The following is a 23,425-nucleotide window of genomic DNA, read 5'->3' as shown; positions in this document are numbered from 1 at the left end:
TGTACTGTAGTGGCTGTAGTTTATGCTCAGGTGTGGGACTAGTGCTTAGCAACCTTTGTATCTTACATTAAAACATTGTTTCTTACATTAGAAACACACTTAAGTTTTGTCTTATTTCCAAAATTGGAACATAGTCATGGCATTCCAAGTGCTACAAGGAATTTCCTAATGATTTATTTGCATGCCTTGATAGATGGTGACTCATGGTATGTCTGTTGGCCATTATGTGCACCACAAACTATAGGGTATTTACTGGTGGTATTTGGTTTACATTTTTGGCCGTAATAATGGTCATAAAGGGAGTGTGTTAATTAGGAGTCACCAAAGTAGTGTAATATCTTTTTGAACTTTTAAATATGTAATACAGAAATTTATGTGGTGCTGTGATTGTGGGCATTTGGTTTCTTGGATCATCATTTTCATCTGAGGATGACTGACTGTAGTGGTATTTTGCAAAAGTCTGATGATATAACTTTGTGACTTGGTGAATGCTGTGTATATTTTCTCTGCCTATATTTAACTAGTCATTGAAAGTAAAGATGCAACTGTTTTCAATTTATAAAGTGCTTAAATGTAGAACAGGAGAGTACTTTTAATTTTCCTGATGTTAAGTTCAAGGCAGCCTAGTTCTTAACTTCTGAAAATATGTTTTTTTAGGCAATTGATAGCATCCATCAAGTTGGGGTCTACTGTCTTGCATTGGTTCCTGCCAACTCACTGCCGAAAACACCACTTGGTGGGATCCATCTTTCCCAAACAAAACAGCAGTTTCTTGAAGGGACTCTGCATCCTTGCAATATCCTGATGTGTCCTCATACATGTGTAACAAATTTACCGAAGCCAAGACAGAAACAGCCAGGTAACAAACTTAAATTCCATTTAGAACATTCCATTTCTGTAGGAAATATTGCAGATGAAGTTCTTATTCTAAAAGATTTTAGAAACAGTAACAATAAAAAAGTATAGTAAATCTTGGCAATGTTAGACTAGTAGTTTAGTTAGATTATTTCTGTTAATAGTACTACCCTAATTGAATAGAGAGGAGAGTAAACATGAAAACTTTAACATGCACTTTGTTTTAGAAACTGCTTGACATTGTTACTGTTGTTTGTGTGCTGTGAGTGCTTATCTAAAAGCTTATTTATTTATTTAATCCTTGAAATGCGTATCTTCCATTCTTAGCTTACTTTTTTTTTTTTTACTCGCCCCCCCACCCCAGTAATGTGTTTATACTTTGTTTTAAATTCTCTTGGGGTATTTTTTTCTTTTACTCATCAAATGTGCTTTCAGTTATAAAACTATAAATGGAAAGTGTAGTATTTAATTTTTTGGTGTGTTATGGGAAATGTTGGTTTATTTTATCGATAGAGAAATATAAGGCCAAAGCATAATTTTTTAGATGAAGATCAGAACAGAGGAGTAAAGTAAAATGAAAACATTATTTTTGCTAGACTTCTACAGAAGGAATAATCTTGTTTTGTACTAGATTCTTGACTCAGTGCTGTAAATTTATTTTTGTATGGCAAAATACTCCTGCTGTATGTTTACCATTCAGAAAACTATCTCTTGCTTTATTAATTTTGTTCACTGAGATACAGAAGGGCTATCTAAATTATAGAGAGACAGATAAAAGGCTTGAACAATTAAGCTGCCAGCAATTGAGATGTCCTTAATTCCTTTACTAGTATCTACTTCCAGAAGATTGCCGACAAACTACTGTTTTTAGTTATTTTTGTTCAGCGCTAATAAAAATTCCTATATTTCCAAAAAATGTGTATTTTTACCTTTAAACGCCCTTTAGATTAAGCTCCTGCCATTAAAGGCAAAATAGCAGTTGCAAATTGAATTTTATTGGAAAAAAAATCATTTTAGCAGATGCATATTGAATTTTAATGAAAAGAGATGTCGCAATATATTAAAAACATAAAACTCTCACTTTTTTACATAAATATATGATGTTATGTGGTCTAATCTCGCCTACATTCTTACTCACGGGTTCGGAGCTGAACATCGGCTCCGACTCGGCCAACTTATATTTTTCTAGCACAAAGTCTCTAATTGGCTGGGCTAACCTGGTATCCCATGTTGCACCGCTCCATAACCCCAGATCTCGTTTGCCACTCGTGGAGCTAGGATGTGGTCTCACTTGGCTGTAGCTAAGTCGCTTTAAAACTTCTTTTTCTCTCTGAAAATTGTCCTTTTTCTTCACAAAAGCTATTTTAATAGCTGTTTGCTTGTTATTATCGTTGTTTTTGTGGTGTGAGTGTATTGTTTGTGGTATCCCTCCGTTCCTTCGGGCTAGGCACGTTTAAGTTAGAGGACCTAGTCCTCCCTCCGTTGTGTAGTTGTCTGAGGAAAGCGTTTGTCCCTTGCTTCGGTGTGTGTCTCGTTGTTGTGTTAGAATCGTTTTAACTTAGAGATTCTCTCAACTGTTGTTAGCTGTAGTTTCCTGCCTAACCGTTGTGGCCTAAAGTCCTGTTTCTATGGTGTTGTGTACTGTAGTTTTGCTGTTATGTCTAAGGATCAAAAAGAACACAAACCCGGTTTAAGAAGTGTTCTAAATGTAGCTACAAGATGTCCATTACAGATGGTCATGCTGTGTGTGTATACTGCCTGGGGGCAATACATTTACAAGAGTCCTGTAGCTTTTGTCATGCTTTTAGCCCTAGGGTGCTACAGGAGAGAAAAAATAAACTTATACTGAAGGGTCTTCTTTAAGTCTTCCTTTGAGGAGTCCTTGGACTCTTCCTCTGGTTCACAGTCTTAAAACCAAGACCTCTAAGGCTAAGAAAAGATCTCTGTCTCCATCTGTTTCTTCGGAGCCATCGGAGAAGACTACCAAATTAGACTCTACCTCCTTTGTCCTTGGGGCTGCAGGAGGTAGCTGTGATTCTTGAATCTGCCTCGGCTCCCATCCTGTTAGAGCCCATTCGGAGCCGATCTCCTAGTGTCAGACAAGGATCTCCAGATAGGAGATCACAGTCACCTTCTCTCTCCTCCAAATCCTCCAGACTCTCTGATTTGGATGTGGATAGGGTGGCCCAGAGGCTCCTGCAGTTGCCGGTTTTGGCAAAATTATTTTCGGCTCCGACCCAGTCGGCTCCAGAGCCAGTCCGGATGAGTGCAGCCATGTTTCCTCCTCCGAGCACCTCCTTGTCTTCGGAGCCAGAGTGTTTGGCTCCGGGTGATGTTCTGCCGGCTCCGATACCTCTTAAAGCTTTATCGGTGCTGACGTCTGCTCCTACCATGTCGGCTCCGTCCTCTGGTTTCGGAACCCGGGATTCCTTTGTCGGGCCCGAGGGGGATACTTCGGGACTTTTGTCGGTTCCGAGCCTCCCTCTCGGCACTTCGGCTCAGGGAAATTTGGTTCCAATCTTGGCCTCGGAGGTTGGACGATCCTTGGATTTGGGGGACCCGCCTTCGAGGCCACGAGGAGCCCACTGGCCAGATCCTCAATGACATCACCCAGATCGGTCATTCCATCCCCTTCCACTCAGGCAAGAGCCTCTGATGTCCCCCTATCAGTTGACGGTGGAGCCCCAAGGTCTGGGGATACCACCATGAGTGGTCCCCAACTTTCTGCGGGCACCTCAGAGTCTGTGCCTGCAAGGGGAAGCACATAGACTCCCAGGATGAGTCCCTCACCTCTGTTACTGACCTCGAGGAGTCAGAGGGGTCCCCCAAGTTGTCATCTGATGACGTCTCTTTCTACGACATCCTGGAGATTTTGAGGCAGAGAGGCAGCTGGTCATCCAAAACTGCCTCTGAGGAGGAGTCGATATTCCTCAAAGCCTTTGGGGCTCAACCTTCCACCTCCTGGGTGTCTCCACCCTTCGACGAGCTCCTGGATTTGATCTGTCGAAGGGCGTGGGAGACTCCTGACTCGGTGGAACCTGTACCAAGATGCCCTAATAAATTTCTTTCAGCTACCCCTGGGAAAGAGTTCCTGTCCAAAGGGGTTTCTGTGGATGCCATAGTGGTGGCAGCGGCCAATCAGCAGGAAGTAGCCAAGTCTTCTTCCTCTGTCCATCCTCCTAAAAAGGAGTCCAGGAGTATGGATCGGTATGGGAAGCGTACCCACTCTCCAGCGACCTTCACTCTTTGGTCTCTGAACTATCTATGTCATTTTACTCGGCTCCAGAGAGATCTCCTTAAAGAGTTAAGAGATACTCTAACGGATAACGTACCTGAGGCGTTAACACAGATGGTTAATGCCCAGTTGTTTACTCTTGGCTCGATTGTCAACTCGTCCATAAGGCTCATATCTTATGGAGCCGAGGGGGTGAGCAGGGCAGCTAGCTCAGGTGTAGCCCTTAGGAGGCAAGCCTGGATGCGCCTGTGTCATTTCACAGAGGCCTTCAAGTCTTCCTTCACTGACACCCCCTTTGATAGGTCCTCACTCTTTGGGACCAAAGTGAAAGACACCCTCACCAAATGCAAGCAAGAGGGAAAGACCCTGTTTGCCGTAGGGGTCTGTTTTTCCCACCCATCTAGGCCTTACCCCAAGGCTCAGAGGGGAGGAAAAATGTGGTTCAAAAAGTCACAGAAGTCTCTCCCTGCCGGTTAAGGTGAGTCCCCCTCCAGAGGCAGAGGAGGGGGTGGCTATTCTGGGAGACGCCGCCCGAGGGGCAGAGGAGGCCCTCGCAATTCGGAAGACCGTGATTCCTTTTGCGGGCCTTCCTATCATTGTCCCTGATGTATTGCCTGACTGTGCTATTCTGGAGCCAGTCGGGGGCCGCATTTCGTTGTACCCGGCAGCCTGGGCAAGTATCACTCAGGATCGATGGGTGCTTCGTATAGTTACCGGAGGTTATTCCATCCCCTTATTGTCAGACCCTCCTTCACCCAAGAGAATCCCAGACGTTCCACCCAGTCAGAGGGATCACGCAACACTAAAAATTTCAAAGTTGCTGGAAAAAGGAGTCATCCAACCTGTCCCCTCAGACCAGATCAGATTAGGGACTTACTCAAGACTCTTTTTGGTGCCGAAAAAAACAGGGGACCTGAGACCCATCTTGGATCTCAGCTGACTGAATCGCTACGTTCTAAAGTCCAAGTTCCGAATGGTCACCCTTCAGTCTATTTTTCCGTTACTGGGAAAAGAAGTATGGATGTGCTCCATCGATCTCAAGGATGCTTACTACCATATCAAAATGGACAGGGCATCCAGGAGTCACTTATGCTTCCGGCTTTGAGCCAGTCATTTCCAGTTTCGTGCCCTGCCCTTTGGCCTCACCACAGCCTCCAGGGTGTTCACCAAGTGTTTGGCAGTGGTGACAGCTCACTTGAGACGTCAAGGATTCCAAGTGTTTCCATACCTGGGCGACTGGCTCCTCATCGCCCCCACCAAGCATCTTCTCATTCAAGCCAGGGAAAAGACCATTGTCCTTTGTCATCAACTAGGAATTACCTTGAACTGGGGAAAGTCTGCCTTGCTGCCCTCACAGCGTGCCACATTTATAGGCGCAGAGCTAGACACTGTTCATATGCGGGCGTTCCTGCCTCAAGAAAGGATAGAGGTGTTGCAGAGTCAGGTTCGCGCATTGCTACCCCTCAAGAAGGTTCAGGCCAGATGGGTCCTACAGCTCCTGGGATCCATGGCAGCCACCATTATGTTAGTGCCCCTAGCCAGATTACACATGAGACTTCTGCAGTGGCTCCTCTCTGCCCAATGGTCCTTTCAGAAACTTCCCCTGTCCCATCTGATCCTACTCACCGATCGTTGCAAACAGGACCTCTGTTGGTGGCTGCATTCCACCAACTTGAACAAAGGGAATCCGTTTATCCCTATGACTCCGATTGCCACGGTGACCACGGACGCCTCCCAGATAGGATGGGGGGGGGCATTATCTTGGCAGGACAGTCCAAGGCACCTGGCAGGATCACGAGGTACATCTGCACATCAATGTTCTAAAGATGAGAGCGGTGTTACTTCTGTTGCAAGCACTGCAGAGCTCTCTTCCCCTAGGAACGATTGCAATTCACTCAGACAACATGTCTGTGGTGTGGTAACTGAACAAGCAAGGGAGAACCAGGTCTTATCCCCTATGCAGAGAGGCCATGCGAGTGTGGCAGTGAGCAGTGTCTTCCCAGCGGTTCCTAGTGGCAACGCACATTCCGGGGAAGGCCAGTGTGATAGCAGACAGGCTAAGCAGATCTATTCTGATGTCTTACGAGTGGTCCCTGAACCGCTGAGTTGCGGAACAGATTTTCAACAGGTGGGGTCAGCCTTGCTGCAACCTTTTTGCCAATCCCCACAATACCAAGTGCAGCAACTACTTCAATCTGATCCCCCCACAGGGGGAGTCACCCAGGGATGCTCGAGTCCACGATTGGCCTCCCGGTCTGCTCTATGCTTTCCCTCCGTTTCCTCTTCTACCAAGAGTGATCCAGAAAGCCATTTCCTCGGGAAGCAAGATGATTCTTATTGCCCCACACTGGCCTCGCCAAGTCTGGTTCTCTTTTCTTCATCAGTATGCAGTGGACAGTCCTTGGACTCTGGACCCAGCACCAGACCTACTGACACATGTCGGGACAGTTCCATCCCTCCCTGCAGACCCTCAGGTTGACAGCCTGGCTACTCCACTTCCATCTTTAGTCAGGCTTCATCGTTTCTCACCTGAGGTAGTACGCATTTTATCTTCTTCTCATAAATCTTCTACCAGGAAGATTTACTCCAGCAAATGGAAAAGATTTTCAATTTGGGCTCGGGCCAAGGGACTGGATCCTTTCACAGCCCCCATCCCTGCTGTCTTAGATTTTTTATCCACATTTTTTCAGCAGGGTTCTGCTCCTGCTACCATTAAGGTTCAGCTGGCCGCTGTTTCTAATTTTCATACCTCTTACGAACCTTCTCTCATGGCTCATAAGCTATGTAAGGCCTTTTTGAGGGGCACCTTGTTGCTTCGGCCTCCTGCGTCAGAAGCCATCATGCCATGGAATTTAAATTTTGTGTTACAAGCCCTGACGTCATCATCTTTCGAACCAGCTGCCACCTGTGAATTAAAATTTCTGTCTTGGAAGACTGCATTCTTAATAGCTATCACATCAGCCAGACGGGTGTTGGAGATTCAAGCGGTGTCAATCAAATCCCCGTATTTAATATTTCATAAGGACAGGATTTCCTTGAGACCTAATCCATCCTTCCTTCCTTCCGAAGGTAACCTCTGCCTTTAACCTCAATCAGTCCATTGAGCTGCCAGTTTTCTTTCCTCAATTTTCCAATAAGGCGGAGTTTACGTTTCATCAGTTGGACGTACACAGGCAGCTTAGTTTTTACTTACACAGGACTAAACAACTTCGTAAGTCTGACCAACTCTTTGTGTCCTTCTCAGAAAATAGAACAGGTTTCCCTGTTTCTAAGATTACAATTTCCAGATGGATTTCTGACTGCATCTCCTACGTTTACTTGTCAGCAGGCAGAGTGTTACTGTTCCCTGTCAAGGCTCACTCCAGCAGGGAGGTTTCCGCGTCAGTAGCTTTTCACTCCAGACTAGCCTTGGATGAAATTTGTGCTGCGGCCACGTGGGCTTCTCCCCACACCTTCATTACTCATTGCAAATTGGATGTGGCTTCTAGGGGCCGGGCTTCCTTTGGTTCCACTGTTCTCAGGAGCATCTTCCATTGAGCCTCCCAGGATAGAGGGGCTGGGGACGCTGTCCCGTGAGTAAGAATGTAAGCGACATTGGACCACATAACATCTACAAGTTATGTACTCACAATAACGCTTGATGTATGTGGTCCATCTCGCCTCGCATTCTTATGTTCCCTCCCACCTTCCCCCCTCCTGGAGGATTTGGAGGCAACATTTGTCTTCAGTACCATTCGGTATTGGTTATTTTTTCTTTGCTGCCCTGGTTTGTGTTCTACTCTTCTGAACTGTAGCTGTGCATGAGGTATGACTATGAGCTGCTGCAAACTAGATCTGGGGTTATGGAGGGGTGCAACATGGGATACTAGGTTAGCCCAGCCAATTAGAGACTTTGTGCTAGAAAAATATAAGTTGGCCGAGTCAGAGCCGATGTTCGGCTCCGAACCCATGAGTAAGAATGTTAGGCAAGATGGACCACATACATAAAGCGTTATGGTGAGTACATAACTTGTAGTTTTTTAGGCCTGGAGGCACAACAGCATTATATGTTTGTTTTTGATAGCTTTTTGTTAATCTGAAGAGAACTGTCAAGTTAAACTTTTTGTTTTTAGCTAGCTGTTTCAGAAATGTTGCAGTTTTTCAGTTTCAAGAGACAATTCTGGCCTGAAATTTTTCCTGCAATTAACAGTGCATCTCTACTGTTTTTAGATATTTTTATATTTTTAATGACGAGACACCATGGATGAGCTGCCTTGTACTGTACATGCTAAGATCTGAAAGTAGTTAACAAAAACAGACAGCAGAATTGCAAATATGTGTTTGCCTGTCACAACATGTAAAATATGTAACCAGCTCAGTTAGTAGAGAGAGATAAAGCCCTGTTACCTAGACACCCCGAGTTTGATTAGCCACTTGGGCAACTGTTGGAACTGGCAGTGGGGGTGAAGAGGAAAGATATGGCTGAGCTGAATTGCCTCTCTTTGGGGGAAGGAAGGGGTGTATGTGGGGAATCATCAGTGAAGGCCAGGGATTAGATAAAGATAACATCTCCAAGGGGGCATGGCCCTTTGTTATATACATGTGAAAATGTCTATGCATATCTCGGTGTCCCATTCCATGATATCTCCTTGGATTCTTTGCACAGGTTAAAGGGATACTAGACCCTTAATTAAAACCCCCAATCCTGTGTGAATGATGACACTATACCCAATTCAGCTCCCTCCTTCAGGAAAAAGAATAGCTTGAAAAGCTCTCAGTCTGAGAGTAATTAATGGGCCATTGTAGTGGTGGGTGTGGGGAAGGCTTGGTAATAAAGGGGAATCAAAGTAAAAATATAAAATATGCGTGTCGTGCTCTAATAGTGAAATTACAGAAAATATTACTTCTTAGATAGAGAAGTTCTTTGTTTTCATTTCATAAAAATAAACTGAATTTGATGTAGAGGATCTGGTCTGATTATGTAATTTGGTTATGTATAGAGTCTGAATTCATGAAAAATTGTTAAGCGATCATGTTTTTGTTTTGTGAACCGAATGGCAAAGAGCAAAGCATTGAAATGGCAGTATTGGACTTCTGGTCATACCTAACATTATAGGATATGTCTGAAATTATTTGAAATATTCTGCATATTTCTCTTAATAGTGTCATGATTCTCTAGTACAAAATGCACTTCCAGGTATAAAAGCACAAAAAGAACTTAATCTTCAAATAATGTCCTTTCATACCTCTCAACCTGTAGACATTGAAAATAGGAGCAAAGGCCCATTTAATATAGGAACATCCAGCTAAAAATCTGGACATCTAATAAGCATAAAATTTGAATACCAAATAGTACACAACTCTTCCCACTTCCAGTAGGAATGTAGGATGCTACTTAAAAACACAAACTTAAAAAACTGAGAGTGACCAAAATGATGTAAAAATATAAGCACACTATAAGAGACTTTGTACAATCGGTAGATTTTAATGAACTGTATCGCAAAATTTTATGAGACAAGATCATTTATTTTTGTTTTAGAGAAAGGAAGTTGTAACATGTTTGCCTTATTTCTTGTTGCCAGTAGTATGTTGGTTATGTAGTGTGGTTTTCTGTATACTAGACAGCTTCAAACATCACAAATGAAGAGGGAGGATCAGAAAATTGTGTGAGGGGGTAAATCAAGCCTGAAAATAGGGACATACCTGCAGAAATAGGGACATCCGAAATCAGTCCTGAAAAAGGGACAGTTGAGAGGTCTGTGTACTTTGCTGCCTATTTGTCTAAACTTGGAAGGAGAGATCCTAAGTAAAATGTTTAACTTCCGTGTTTAGGAAATAATGTATGGCTTTGACTTCTGATGCATTGACATCTTGGTAAAAGAATGTTGCTGTCTACCAGACTGTGCTAGTGAAATGTTTGTGAAAGCCTAAATTTGGTACCTGTGTATAAATGGTTATGTGACAGTTCACCTTTGAGACTCTTAGCAAAACTTTCAGAGAATGGCAGCAGGATGCTTTTTTGCAGAATGCACCTAAGACGTTTGTTCTGTTATTAGCAAGCAAAGGAAAATTTGAAGGTGTTGTTTATCAATGCTAGGAGTCCAGACAAAAAATTCTACTCCTTATAAGCCCTCCTCACCCTGGAAAATATAGACGTATGTGTAGTGACTATGACATGGTTTGAAATTATGGAGAGAGCTTCTGGCTGTACAGGCTATAACCCCTTCCACACATTTACACTAGGTACTATGAAGGATTGAAAAAAAGTGGAGGTATCTGTTTTTATCCAGAAGAGACTTGCATCAAGGCTGGTAAAGCAGCATGTGCATTAGAGTTTCTTCATGTCCAAATAACTATGAGAAACTTATAGTACCATATATTAGCAAGCTGTAGAACTCACTGTATGACCAAAGAAAGTCACAGCACCTTTCCATAAGAACTAGAATCACTCAGTATTACACCCAGAACCATTCTTCTAGGTGATTAAAACTATCAAACAATAGACTGGGAAATCTACACCACCACTAGTGTACAAGCACAAGGATTCCTGAACTTTGACATATAAATGGCCTGGAATAATTAGTCAAAGTACCCAGTGGGGGAACATCATTTGTGTCTTGTCCTTATTGATATGGGGGCATCTTGTACTATCCCTTGCATTTCTTTGTCACTTATAAGTCTGGTGATAAAACTGTCTCCTTCAAAATAAAATTGAAACCAGAGACCCCTTCCACCCAATGTACATTTAGAAATGCCATTAAGATTCCTACTCCTAAGTCATACATTGGCAAGCTTCATAACCCCACCAAACCCACTTAACTCCACTGAATATGCGGAAATGTACACCACCACACTATACTTCGTATGTAAACAGCTACATTACGGCAGCTGTACCCTGAAGGAATACTCGTAGGGCAAACCCAGAAGGAAACCCACTTGGTAGGAACCAGATTCTTAACAAGTTTAACAATATAAGGAAGAAAATTTTGACCAAAAATAAGAAGAGTAATTTCAAGAATGATAGAGCCATCGTCACTAGAAAAAAGAAAATTCCGGATCATAGTAAAATCCACCAAAGCCAAATACAGATTGTTGTTCTTCTTTTGGCTTTTCCCAGTTAGGGGTCGCCACAGTGGAACTCAGGTCCGCTAATGATTGGCAGTAGATTTTTTATGGGTGCCGAGGTGCCAGCTTGATGCCCAACCTTCAACGAAGGAACGCCCATTCTACGCATGTCTTTCGAACGCCACTCGACCACAGGGAGGACATGCAGACTCCACACAGAAAGCGCTCCAGCCGAGAATCGAACGGGATAACCTCTTGCTTTCAGGCAACAATGCTACTGCTGTACCACTGCGGCTTCAGCAAAGTCAAATACAGATATGAAGGTAAAATAGCTATCCAAGCCAAATACAGTCATAAGGCCTTTTTTAAGTTATGTTTGAAATTTCAAAAGCAAAACACAACAGTGTGTTGAGCTGATTGTGAATGATGTTAATTACATTGAAGATGAAGATATAGCCAACCTAATGTGTGATATATTCAGCCCTAACTTTACCTCTCCCCTCTCTCCCTTCTGTTTATCCCACAAGATGTACCTGAAACCGACTCACCTCTAGTTATCATAGAAGACCATGTCTTGAAAGCTCTACCAAAAGCTAAAAGTACTGCATCAGTGGGTCCAGACATTATCCTTGAAATGTATCTCAAGTAGCATGAAACACAGTTTAACCCCCCCCCCCCAAACACTGCTCAACCTCAGCCTCAGCCTCCATACAGGTTTTGTTCCAAGCAAATGGAGAACAGCTGCAGTCATTCTTCTGCAAAAGGGAGGACCTCTCACATACCCAGGCAATTACAGATCCATAAGTCTGACCAGCCTCTTATGCAGAGCCATGGAAAGACATATCATGGAACTAATAAGTAAGGGCATGGGGAACCTCCAAACACTTGACCCATCTCAAGTTTGGATTCATCGAGGGCAGGTCATGGTTACTCACCTTGTTGGACATCTTTGAAAAGGTCACAGAACCAATGGATGAAGGTAAAATGATACACATTGCATACCTTGGCCTGGCCAGGTTTTTTGACACAAACTCCACTCAGACATGGTTTGTTTGTCTTTCGGCTTTTCCCGGTTAGGGGTTGCCAGAGCGGACCTCTGGTCCGCTAATGATTGGCAGTAATTTTCACGAACGCCGCGGTGCCAGCTTAACGTTCAGCCTTCAACAAAGGCACGCCCATTTATGCATGTCTTTCGGACGCCCACCCAACCATGGTTAGGACATGCAGACTCCACACAGAAGGCACTCCCTGCACTCCAGCCGAGAATCGAATGGGAGAACCTGTTGCTGTGAGGCAACAACGCTACCACTGCACCACCACAGATGTCCACTCAAGCATAGTAAAAAAGCTAAATAAACTGGGAATAAACTCCTACATCATCCACTGGATTGCCAGCTGGCTCACAGATAGAATGCAAGATATCAAAATAGGGGAAGCTACCTCCACAAAGAGACTATTCACCCGGTTGAGTCCCCCAGGATTTAGTACTGGGAGTACTCCCTGTTTGGCATCTACATCTATGAAGTAAAAGAGAACACAAAAGGGTTCTGATTGACTAAGTTTGCAGATGCAAGCTAGGAGCAGTTATGAATCCCCAAATGACTTAACCATCCTGCAGGAAGGTTTGTTTCATCTGGCGCCCGAGTCATGGACTGAAACTGAATGCTAGGAAATGCATTATTGTATCCTTGGAAACTACTGTAATGACAGTACATCCCTAAGAGATGACCCATTTTTTCATGATTTGGACAGTGGACAGTGACTTAACTTTCAAAAAACCTGTGTCCATTGTTATAATAAAGCCCTTCTATGCTGTTCAGTTTATAAACAAAGGGGTTTCAGTTATATCTAGATATCTCATTGTCCCCCCCCCATTTGCTCAGCAAATATTAGGCCAGTCATTAGCCCTTTGGCATGCATCTTTCCAGACACATGCTACAACTGGAATGCCCACAGAGGTACTGGGCTAAAAGGATACAAAACCCGAGCACTATGTTCTACACGGGCCACCTCAAAGCCCTTACTTGATGGCCTACAGACTGTTAAGAAGTGACCTATGTCTGGCATACAGGGCATCCTCCAACCCAGTACTGATGGACATACTGCACATCAGCAAGTTAAATGGCATTAGAAACACTTGAACCAGGGATCTAAACCTCTTCTACAACATTAACAGATCTGTTCGGAGGGACAGTTATATCTCACAGGGGAAAATGCATAAATATAGTTGCAAGTTTAGAAAACTTCTGGAAGAACCTCATGTTGATCAGGAGCAGACACAGGAATGGTTAAGGAGAGGTGAATTCAAACCAAGAAATGAAAGTTTAATACTGGCACCCCAAGGTAGTGGGCTTACGTACATGCTGGTTTGCAAAGTCCATTGAACATGTGGGAGAAACGGACAAATGTAGGTTTTGTAAAATCGAATTGAAAACAGTCGCACACCTCATTGCTGGTTGTGACATACTAATGGCAGAAGGACTTTATACTGAAAAGCATAATAATGTGGCAAGACTGTTGGACTGGGGATTGTGCAAACATTATAGTATTGAAGTGGCTGAAAAACACTGGAAACATGAGCCACAAAGTATCATAGAAAGTGATGAAACCTACATCACATGGGATCATCCGTTACCAACAGTTCAAAGGAGAGATGCTAAAAAATGGATATAGTGGTGCAAGAAAAGAAGACAAAAATAGCATTGATCATTGAAATCACCACACCCAGTGATTACAGTGTCCTGTGTTACAGAGAGACACAAGGTTATAAAATATCAGGATTTGCAAGCAGAAATGAGAGCAGTGTGGAAAAAAGATACCCAGGTATTTCCAATGGTAGTAGGAGCAATGGCTCTAACAGTCTACAGTCATATTTAGAGATGTTACCAATGCATGTAACTCTGTACAAATTGCAGAAGGAATCATTACTGGGCACATTGTGGGTAATTCAAAGAGCACTTTTGGCTGACATCAAAGAGTGAAACAATACTAATTTCATGAACTTTAATTGTACTTTGACTTAGGAATGGGGTCCATTCCCGTCATGGTATTAGAAACCCAAAAGATTTGGAGAAATTAAAAAAGGGACAGTTATATCTCGCAGGGGATACTACTGCTGCTGTGGAGCAAACTCCCTATCCATGTAAACCAAATCTCATCCTGGTCCATATTCAAGTTCAGCTTGGATCTTTGGATGCGTAATAGAATATGTACCCCAGGACTGCTTCCTGTACTACTAATAGACAGGGAAAGTTCCTAAATTATCCTATGGGTTCCCTCAAATTTATCTGTGGTATGATCCCAGTTGTTCTTACTAGGGGTAATATACAGTTATCAACATTGGGATGGGTAAGCCCAGTTTAACATCAAACGGGTAAGTTAATTCAAGCACCAAATGGGAAATTGGATAGGCTTAAAATGGACCACAAGGGCAACTAGCATAATACTTGCCTGTGAACCCATTAGGGATTTCAGTGCAGCTCAGTGCTATTGTTAACTTCAGAAAATTGTCCCACTGAGAATGTGAAGTTTGGGTGATGCCAGTTTTGCAGATACAAAGATAACAAAAAAATGTTGCTTTATATGGGGGAATGTATATGATTTATTTTTTAGTTCTGATAATATAATAGCTTAATAAAGATACATTCTAGGCAAGTGGATATCTCAGACTGAAAAGAAGTAATGTATCCATTTATCCATTCCTAATAAAAGCCACATAGTAGTGAAACACCCGTGAAACTATGCGTTTATCTATGTATAAAAGACCATATGTATTTCCACCTCTGACTTCTTATCAAAACTTAAAAGAATAACAACAGAATAGTTAGCTATTTGTAATGCACCTAAGAAGTCTGAATTAGACTGCAGCACATTTCTCATCAGTACTAGGAGCTTTGGTCATGACGTGCTTCCTCTGAGAAATGTATACGATTTTTGTTTTATAACTCAGTAAATATATATTCTGGACATGTTTTGCATTTTTCAGTTTGTATATAAGTCATACACCTACCCCAAATGGAAACTAAATGCAATACATCTCACTGTACCACGACCTCCATTCAGAAGCTCTGAGTGGTCTGTGACATATGCAGCTGGTGTTCCATTGATCTGAATTTCAGCAATGTAAAGGCTCTGTGTTTTGCGATTTCCCTCTTCTCATCTCCATCTTTTGATTTTCGATTATGTGAAAATTTGGTAGAGGTAAATAGACCTGTCAGACTATATCTAAAATGCAACATCTCAAATTCCTTTGAAGGTTTTTGATAAAACATGCATATCCACAAAGCATCTATGACTGTCATTTCACATTTGTGGATTTTCATGCATTTCAGTCTTGATTTTGACTCAGCACATTGGACTTTTTAGCATATGGAGTATGATCTTTACATGTCTGCACTCACAGAGTGAGGTACATATATATTTTATAATGACAACTCAGTAAAGGAGTATTTTTGGAAATTATTTCATACCCACAGTCTAAGAGAAGTAATATACTAGCCCATAATGGAAGTCAAGTATAATGCAGCATGCCAGACTGTCTTAGGGAAATGCCTGTGAATCCCTGTGTCTGGCATCTTTGTTAAAAAGACCATGTGTCACTCCCTTTTTGAGAATCGCAAAGCATTTAAACAAATTCAGTTAAGATGCTGAGCCCTGTGGCTTGGATAGAACCTTGACGTTGACCAGAGTTCCAGTTTCCAATCTGGAGCTGGTAGCACTGTGCATGGTTGAGTGAGAATAAGTGTGTTACACTAGCTTACCCATCTTTGTTGAAAGAGATGGTAGTCCACTCTGCCAACCTGCTCCCATGAGGGGGGCTTGAAAGAGTGACTAGCATGAGCATGAATGATAATAAGCCGGTGATGGTAGCTATCTGGGCATGTGATAATAAGCCGGTGATGGTAGCTATCTGGGCGTGTGTGTGCGTGTCTGTGTATGTGTGTGTGTGTGATGATCATAATGTTTAGACTGGCCTGCCTGGCAAGACTAGGGCCACACAAATATGCTCTCATTACCAGAATGCCAGCAAAACAACAAACCATTGCCATGGCTGCATATATGTTGACCATTTAGCTACTCTCACTTTTATTGAGGAATACTCAGGATGGGGGAGCAGGTGGAGTTAGGGCTGATGAGGGGAGGCTTGATGGTTGGCAGACATGACTGCAGAAAGAATACAGAAAATTTACATCTAAGACTTTCATTCTTCTCTTAGGAATTTCATTACAACTCAGTACTGAATTTGATTGTAGTGTTTTGATCCCTACAACACGGAGATTTTGTTTAAAATATTAACTCCCCCGATCCCAAAAAGCATCAGGCTGATCATCCTTGGCTTTCATTTGCATTCATCCCTGGAACTCCCATTCGCTACTCTCTGGTACTTAAGATAAATCCCTTCATTGGGTGGGCTTCTCAATTCTTCAGGGAGTCAGCCTCAGTTTTTACTCACTGCTAATACTGTAGAGCAAGAGATTTGATGAGAGAGTCTGGTAGCGCTCATTCTTATGATGGCCATTTAATTTCCCTACGTCTGGGAGCAGCTAGTGCAGTGGCATCAGGACATCGCCACCCCCTCTGTTCACTTGAAATGACCCTGTGAGACTTCTGATCTCAACCAGATGTTGCACGGGCATTGGATTTCAGCACACCCTTCCTCTGGGGTAACAGAACTGGCTATTGGCTACTGATTATTTCATCACAGCCAGCCCTGCTGAGAAGACTAGTCCATTCCTGAACTCACATTGTCACTAGTGCAGACAGGTGCCCTGCCTCTGAGCAATTAAACTGGCTCAACACTGCATTTTATATGTGACATATTTGCAGACACAGTTGCTTTGTTTGGAAAAATGTATGTAATTTTTGCTTTTGAAATCATGAAAATTTCATAAAAGATGTGTTCTGAATATTCTGAGGGGGGAGGACAAAAGATACATAAGCTTGCATCTGAGAGTTTTCCTTTAGATGCCATGTGCATAGTTCACATCTGATTGCTAGTATCCCCTAGGGATTTCATAGCAACTTTCTGTTGAATTTGACTTTAGTGCATTGTTCTGTTCAGCACAAAGAGGTTTGGTCATGACACATTTGCAGAGATATAAATGCTGCCTTGGCTAGTGAAATATGTTTATGTATATTTTTTCTATGTTGTTTTTCTTTTATTCATGCTAAGTATCAACTCCACTTTTTTAAGTCTTGAACCTGTTATTCTGCCACACCTTTGGTAATTCCCAGCCTGGAGACAAATGCTGACCACAGGCGGCCATCGTCCAAGCAGCTGTGATGGTGTTTTTACACTCACTTGTATCTAACGATGTGTGCAAAGATCACATTTCTAATTTAGCTCCTAACCCCACCTGTTGGAGGCTGATACAGTCACCCACTTCAGCACAACGGACTGTTCTGCCATCTTCCTGTGTATGAGTGCTTCTAACAGATGCTAATGAGGGCCATTGTTGCTTGCTTTGTAAGCCAAGACCATGTCCACTGTTAGTGCCATTATCTTTGGCACCTGCAGTTACCCACTTGTGTGTAGTGAAACAGACAACTGGACTACCATTCCATTCACCCAAAGTAGGAGAGCTGGCATTAGCTGCTTACTCCAGCCTTTCTTTGCCTAGCTCTTCCATTGCTCAAGCCACTGTTGAAAGTCTGGTTTGCTGGGTAATACAGCTTTATTCCTCTATGACACAGAGCAGAACTTTGGTAAAATATGTATGATTTTTCTTCTGATATGACAACACAATCAAGGTATGTTGCAAACATATGCTGCATTACCAGCTCTGAATGGAAGATATGTACCAACTCTAATGGAAGATGAGTGCAGTGCAAAAGGCTAGACTGTTGCTTTGAAATAGCTATGTCTGCTTGTGTGTAGAAGGCCGCATTTTCTCCCCCTTTGAGATTTCTTGAAAATTTTGATACAGAATTGTCCCTGGACATACAGATACAGAATGTACCTGTGACTGCCATTCTTACGTTAAGAGATTTTAGTACATCTTTGTATTGACTGTAACCCCAGCTTTTTATCTAGTTAGTACACAGAGTTTGATTTTGATGTGCATCCACTAACACAACATGTTGTCTTTTCTGCAAGGATGTTTGATTGCCACTTTGTATGTTATAATGACAGTGTACGATAGACTGCATTCCTTACCTTGAGAAGAGGTCATATACCAAACTCAGTGGTAATTGCCTATAGTGCAGCATGCCAAACTACTACAGTGTAACATATTTGAAACCATTCATTTCTTACTTGTGTATAAAAGACCGTATGTTACCCTTTCACAGGTGTTAATAAATGTTTCAGAGAGTTAAAGTTGGATAATGTGGTATGTAATGCACCAAAGACTTGACACACTGCATTTAGGGGCTTCAGTGCAGGTTAGTTGCAGTTCACAGTGCCACTAAGAACATGGACTTCTGGTCCTACCAAGATTATTATCACAAAATTGTTTCTTAATCTTGATAAAATTATGTTTTTACTTCTGATGTAATGACTATACTGTAAAAATACATTCATGATGTGTTGCTTGCATTCACCCATGTTGAACCGAAGTCATTTACTCACACCTCTTGGAAATTAGCTGATATGTTCTGGTTCATCTTCCTCTGACACTAGGACTGAAACACTTTCTTTCAGTCTGCTTAGCACTGATAGTTTTCTCAGTCTTCAGCTGCTCCCTTTTATCAGTAAGTCCATATGTGTGTATGTCAGTGGCGTAGCTAGGGCAGAGTGAAAGGGGTGGTCCGCACCGGGCAGCAGACTTCAAAAGGACTAATTAATTTAAAAAAAAAATCAAAAAAAAAACTCTTTAACAGCAGAGTGGCGGCCTCTTCTCCTTTAAGGAGAACCATGAGTACGTTACATGTACGCACGTTACCACAGATATAAACTAAGTCATTCCACACTTGTACGCAGAATTTAAAACAGCTGTTCCAGTAAGAGAAAAGGTAGGTAGGTGTGTGTGTAATGAACTGACCTCCACACCTTTTGTCTTCATTACAATATGCACTGCATCTATTATAGTCAGTTTAGATTCTAATGTTCACTTCCTAGTAATTGCTGTTTTTGGTCACCGACAACATTAAACTTAAACAAGGTCTTACTATGCCAAAGCAATTCACATCCTATGTTCCAGGTCAAAAGAAACATTTTCTTAGTCACTGCCATTTATTTCTCCCCATTTCTGTGTTAAGGCGCAGGATTACCAGCTGGTAGGCAGCAGCAGTATATCTGTGGAAGAAATGCCTGGCAGTCTACTTCCATGCCATGGGAACCCTATGGGGCCCTACCCATAGAGTCACTATGAGTTGATTTTGGCTCAAAGGTATCGGAGTTATTTACCTTCTGTCAAAGCACTCTGAAAGGAACATTTAAAATCTGCAAACTTGATACATTCCCCAAAAAATATGTTCCCAGTTTTTTCTCTTTTCCCCAGCACATCTCCTGGTTTTGCTGTTTGCCTGAGCAAAACTTTTCTAAAGTTTACTCTGGGTATAAAAATGCCTGTGCAAACACTTTTATGCAAACATTCTAAAACATCTGGACTTGTTGCTTATGTGGAAGGTTGTAATTTGCCTTTTTATCATTTCCCATTCTTTCCTAATCTTCTCTTATTGATTCATATTCACAAAGTATTTTGTACATCCTACTAATTATCGTTTTTTTAACAGCATCATCTATCATATACTCAACTTAAAACTTTACTAAAGCTGGTCTTTCACTTTCCACTCCCTGTTCCCTTTCTCTTTGCCTGTACTCTGTTATCAATCCATGATAAGGAAGGCAATCTGTAATCTGCAGTCCAAGCATGTGCTTAGCCTCATCCCACCTTATTACCTCTCCATCCCAAATTATTTACTCCTAGTACCTTGCTCCCTTATCTTATTTCCTCCAGGAAATTCCAGCCCCTATCTTACCCATTTTTCTTTATCCTAGTTGAGGGCATCTGTATTGATAAAATATCTTTTCTCCATTCTTGCACTGGCTTCATTCTTAGATTACTTTCTGCTACTTTATGAATATATTATTATGTATGGTTATTACTGTTCTCCTTAAGGGCTTGTGTCCAAAATCCAAGTCTGTCTTTGACTCTCATATTGCCCCCCATTTCGTCGTCATCCTTTTCTACTTCAGTTTATACCCTTCTAATTGAGTTAAATATATGTCTTAATTTCATCGCTTTAAAGGATTCCTTCAAATTAGGTATCCCTAAGACAATATGTTCTACAAAATGAATCAGTTTAACTCGATTAATTCTTGTCGTCTTCCCCTCCCAAATGAATCCCTTGAAGTCATTGTCATCCACAGCTTTTCTTCTGGGCAGTGAAAATATGCCTGACCTGTATTTAAAACTGAATGGGCTAAAACGTTTTCACTGTTTTGTATCTTGGCAATTCTTGCATAATGAGAAGCTTACAGTTTCTTAATATTTTTATTGTCTATGTTATGGATCCTGTCACCATTGGAGCCAGCTGGTGAATGAAGAAACAGATAGTTAAATGTCTGCTTGTCTTCTTTGTGAGGGAGTTTTGGGAGATCCTGCTTTGGAATTGACACTTAACTGGGTTTGGGAATGATCTCCTAATTCTTATCTGTCTAAGCAGTGTAGGCAGAAAAACTGTTCTGCCAAACTGGGCTCAAAGTAACCAGATGGCTCTGAGATTGCATTATACATATCTTGTCCATCAACAACACAACCGTTGCCTTAAAATGTAAGGCACATTCTGCAAGGTCCACTGCAACTTCCATGGCATTTTTCAAAAACTTCTCAATTTATGACATTTGTCTTGCAAAGTGGTCAACATTGCATGCCTTCATTAACACTGCAAACTGGACATGATTTCCAGGGCCAAATCTTTCCTTGGGTCCACCATAATCAAGGATATCCTTTCATGATGCCACCTGAGAGTAAAAGTAGCTGGGGAGTTTGTCCAAGCAGTGGAGGTGGACAGAGGGGGTAAAGTAAAATGTACAAGTTATGTATTTACCATTAGGCTGGATTTTCATCATCCCAATGTCCTCTCCCTCAAAACTGTCACTTCCTGGCTTCTTGGCAGACCTATTAGAGTAAGGCTCAAAGCTTATTCTCTAGTGTAGTTTAGAAATGTGTCTGTAAGCATTTTTCCCTAGGTAAACTTAATATGAGGGGTAAAGAAGATGCAGGTGCATTATGGGAGAAGGGAGGAGCTCGAACACTGGAGCAAGCTTGTGTAGCTAGAAATGCCGTCATTTTGGATCAGCCACAAGGTGGGTAACCCAAGATTTCAGATGGCTGAAGTGGGATAATGAATATCTAGCATGTAGTGTGTAACTTCTGATGTTATGTTGTCCTAACTCACCTTCATTCTTGCATGGATGGGTTCAGAGCCAATCCTCGGCTCTGACTCTGCTGAATACACAGCTGAAAGCCTCAAACTTGGCTTGTGGCAGGTAGGTATCCCATGATGCAGTGGTGCAACTCTACAGATCTTGTTTGCCCGCTTTATGAGGTTGGATGTGCTCTTCTTGGCTGTGGCTAAGTTTTTGTCTTTTTCACTTTACTAGCTTAAACTCTTTAAGATTTTTTCATTAAAAGTGCTTTTGTGTGCTTAGGATAGTTAGATTTAGCATATAGCTTACTTTATCTCCTTTCTACTGTTGTGCTGTTTGGCCATGGTTTTCGCAGGCCTACTTGTATCCTGTTGTTTTTTGTAGTGGTGCCTTGTTAGATTACCTTTAGTGTTGCATGCTGCTTTAGTCTTCTCTTGTAGTTGGTTAGTTTTTTTTTTTCTTAGCTCATTTAAATTAGAGAGCTACTTGACCGTTTTAGTTAGAGGGCTTGTAGCATTGTTCTTAGTGTGTTCTATCCTTTGATATGTAGGTCCATTTAAGTTAGAGGTCCTAGGGCTCGCCTTAGTCAGAGCAAGTTAGTTTCAAATATAGCTTGAATTTTTCTTAGGTGTGCAGTGTTTGTTAGCTTAGTGTGTGTTACATATCTAGCAGTGTTCTTAGTTTGCTATTTGTAATCCTTTTGGGAATTTCTTTCTTCTGTCATGCCTAAAGACACTAGGGTGAAAGAGCATAAGTCTTCGGGCTTTAAAAAATGTTAGAAATGTACTCAGAAAATGTCAATTACTGGTGGACATGTCATTTGCGTATATTGTCTAGGGGCTATAGGAGAAACTGATTGTTAAGGGACTCTTAAAGCCAACCTTTGAGGAAGCTGTGCAGAGTGCTTCTTCTTCGTCGTCGTCTTCTAAGAGGGACAAACCATCCAAAAGGCCATCTCCTGTCTCTTTGGCTCAGTCTGAGCTCCCAGAAAAATTGTCAAAATTCTCTAAGCCATCTACCTCCTCGGCTCCACAGACCTCGGAACCGATGGAGGCATCATTATTGACTAGGCTGGTTTTTTGGCCCCAAGGTCATTCAGAGCTGCAAGATACTGTGTCTCGGAGCCGGTCAATTGACATTCCACCGGTCTCCCCTACCTTGAGATCTCCCATTATGGAGAGATCTCATTCACCTTCTATATCCTTCAGGTCCACTAGGAGCCTATCTGATGGTGATGTGGAGTGGGTGGTGCTCAGACTCTTGACGTCGCCGGCGCTAGCTAAATTGTTCTCAGCTCCGACCCATCAGGTCTCAGAGCCTTCCAAAACTGTTGGATTCACGGTTGTTCCTCCTCCGAACCAAGCTGGATCTTTGGAGCCTGAGTGGCTGCTACCATTTACTGTAGAACTATCTGTTCTGGGACTCCCTTCGGAGATAATGGAACCGACATCAGCTCCAACACTCTCGGTGCCGTCTGGGGTGTCTGGGAACCAGGGTTCTCTGGTTGGCCTTGGGGGGGGGGGGCGCTCAGACCCAAACTTCTTTGGTTCCAAGCCTACCCCTCAGTGCATCGGCTCAAGTGAGCTCGGCTCCTACATCGACCTCGGAGCTGGTCTCTCTGGGGCCGGGGGTGTCCTCTGTTTCCTCGGAGCCGGAGATATCCTTGGAACTGGTGGGATCTAGTTTCATGCTGATGAGTGTGCTGCCCCCCTCTACAGCTCTACATAGGGATACCGGCATTCATCCCCCCAAGGCACTGGCTACTGTCTCGGCACCACCCCATCCACAGGACAGCAGAGATCCAGAGCCTCAGAATCCCCTATTGGGTGAACCCCTCTCTTCTGAGGGCTCCCCAGAATACCCTTGCAAGGAGCCCCCTCGAAAGATGACATGCAAGAGGAAGCATATAGGCTCCTCTGATGAATCCATCACATCAGACAGTGACCTTGAGGATTCAGAGGGGTCCCCACTGTCGT

At 42.6% G+C, this 23,425-nt stretch overlaps 1 protein-coding gene across 3 annotated transcripts in view; it reads left to right on the top strand.

Moving 5' to 3' along the window:
- Positions 1–23,425, top strand: part of DIP2B (disco interacting protein 2 homolog B) — a 2,678,679-nt gene that overhangs the window by 1,941,622 nt on the left and 713,632 nt on the right. For all 3 annotated transcript variants that reach the window (XM_044083475.1, XM_044083472.1, XM_044083474.1), the window contains exon 23: positions 658–859. In XM_044083475.1, the coding sequence (XP_043939410.1) occupies positions 658–859 (202 nt within the window). The remainder of the gene's footprint in view (positions 1–657; positions 860–23,425) is intronic.

This window comes from Protopterus annectens, chromosome 9.part0 (genome assembly GCF_019279795.1).
Source record: "Protopterus annectens isolate FY-2018-M chromosome 9.part0, PAN1.0, whole genome shotgun sequence".
NCBI classification, from domain to species: Eukaryota; Metazoa; Chordata; order Ceratodontiformes; family Protopteridae; genus Protopterus; species Protopterus annectens.
Note: the sequence above shows the minus strand (reverse complement) of the source record. Positions and strands in the feature narration are given on the sequence as shown.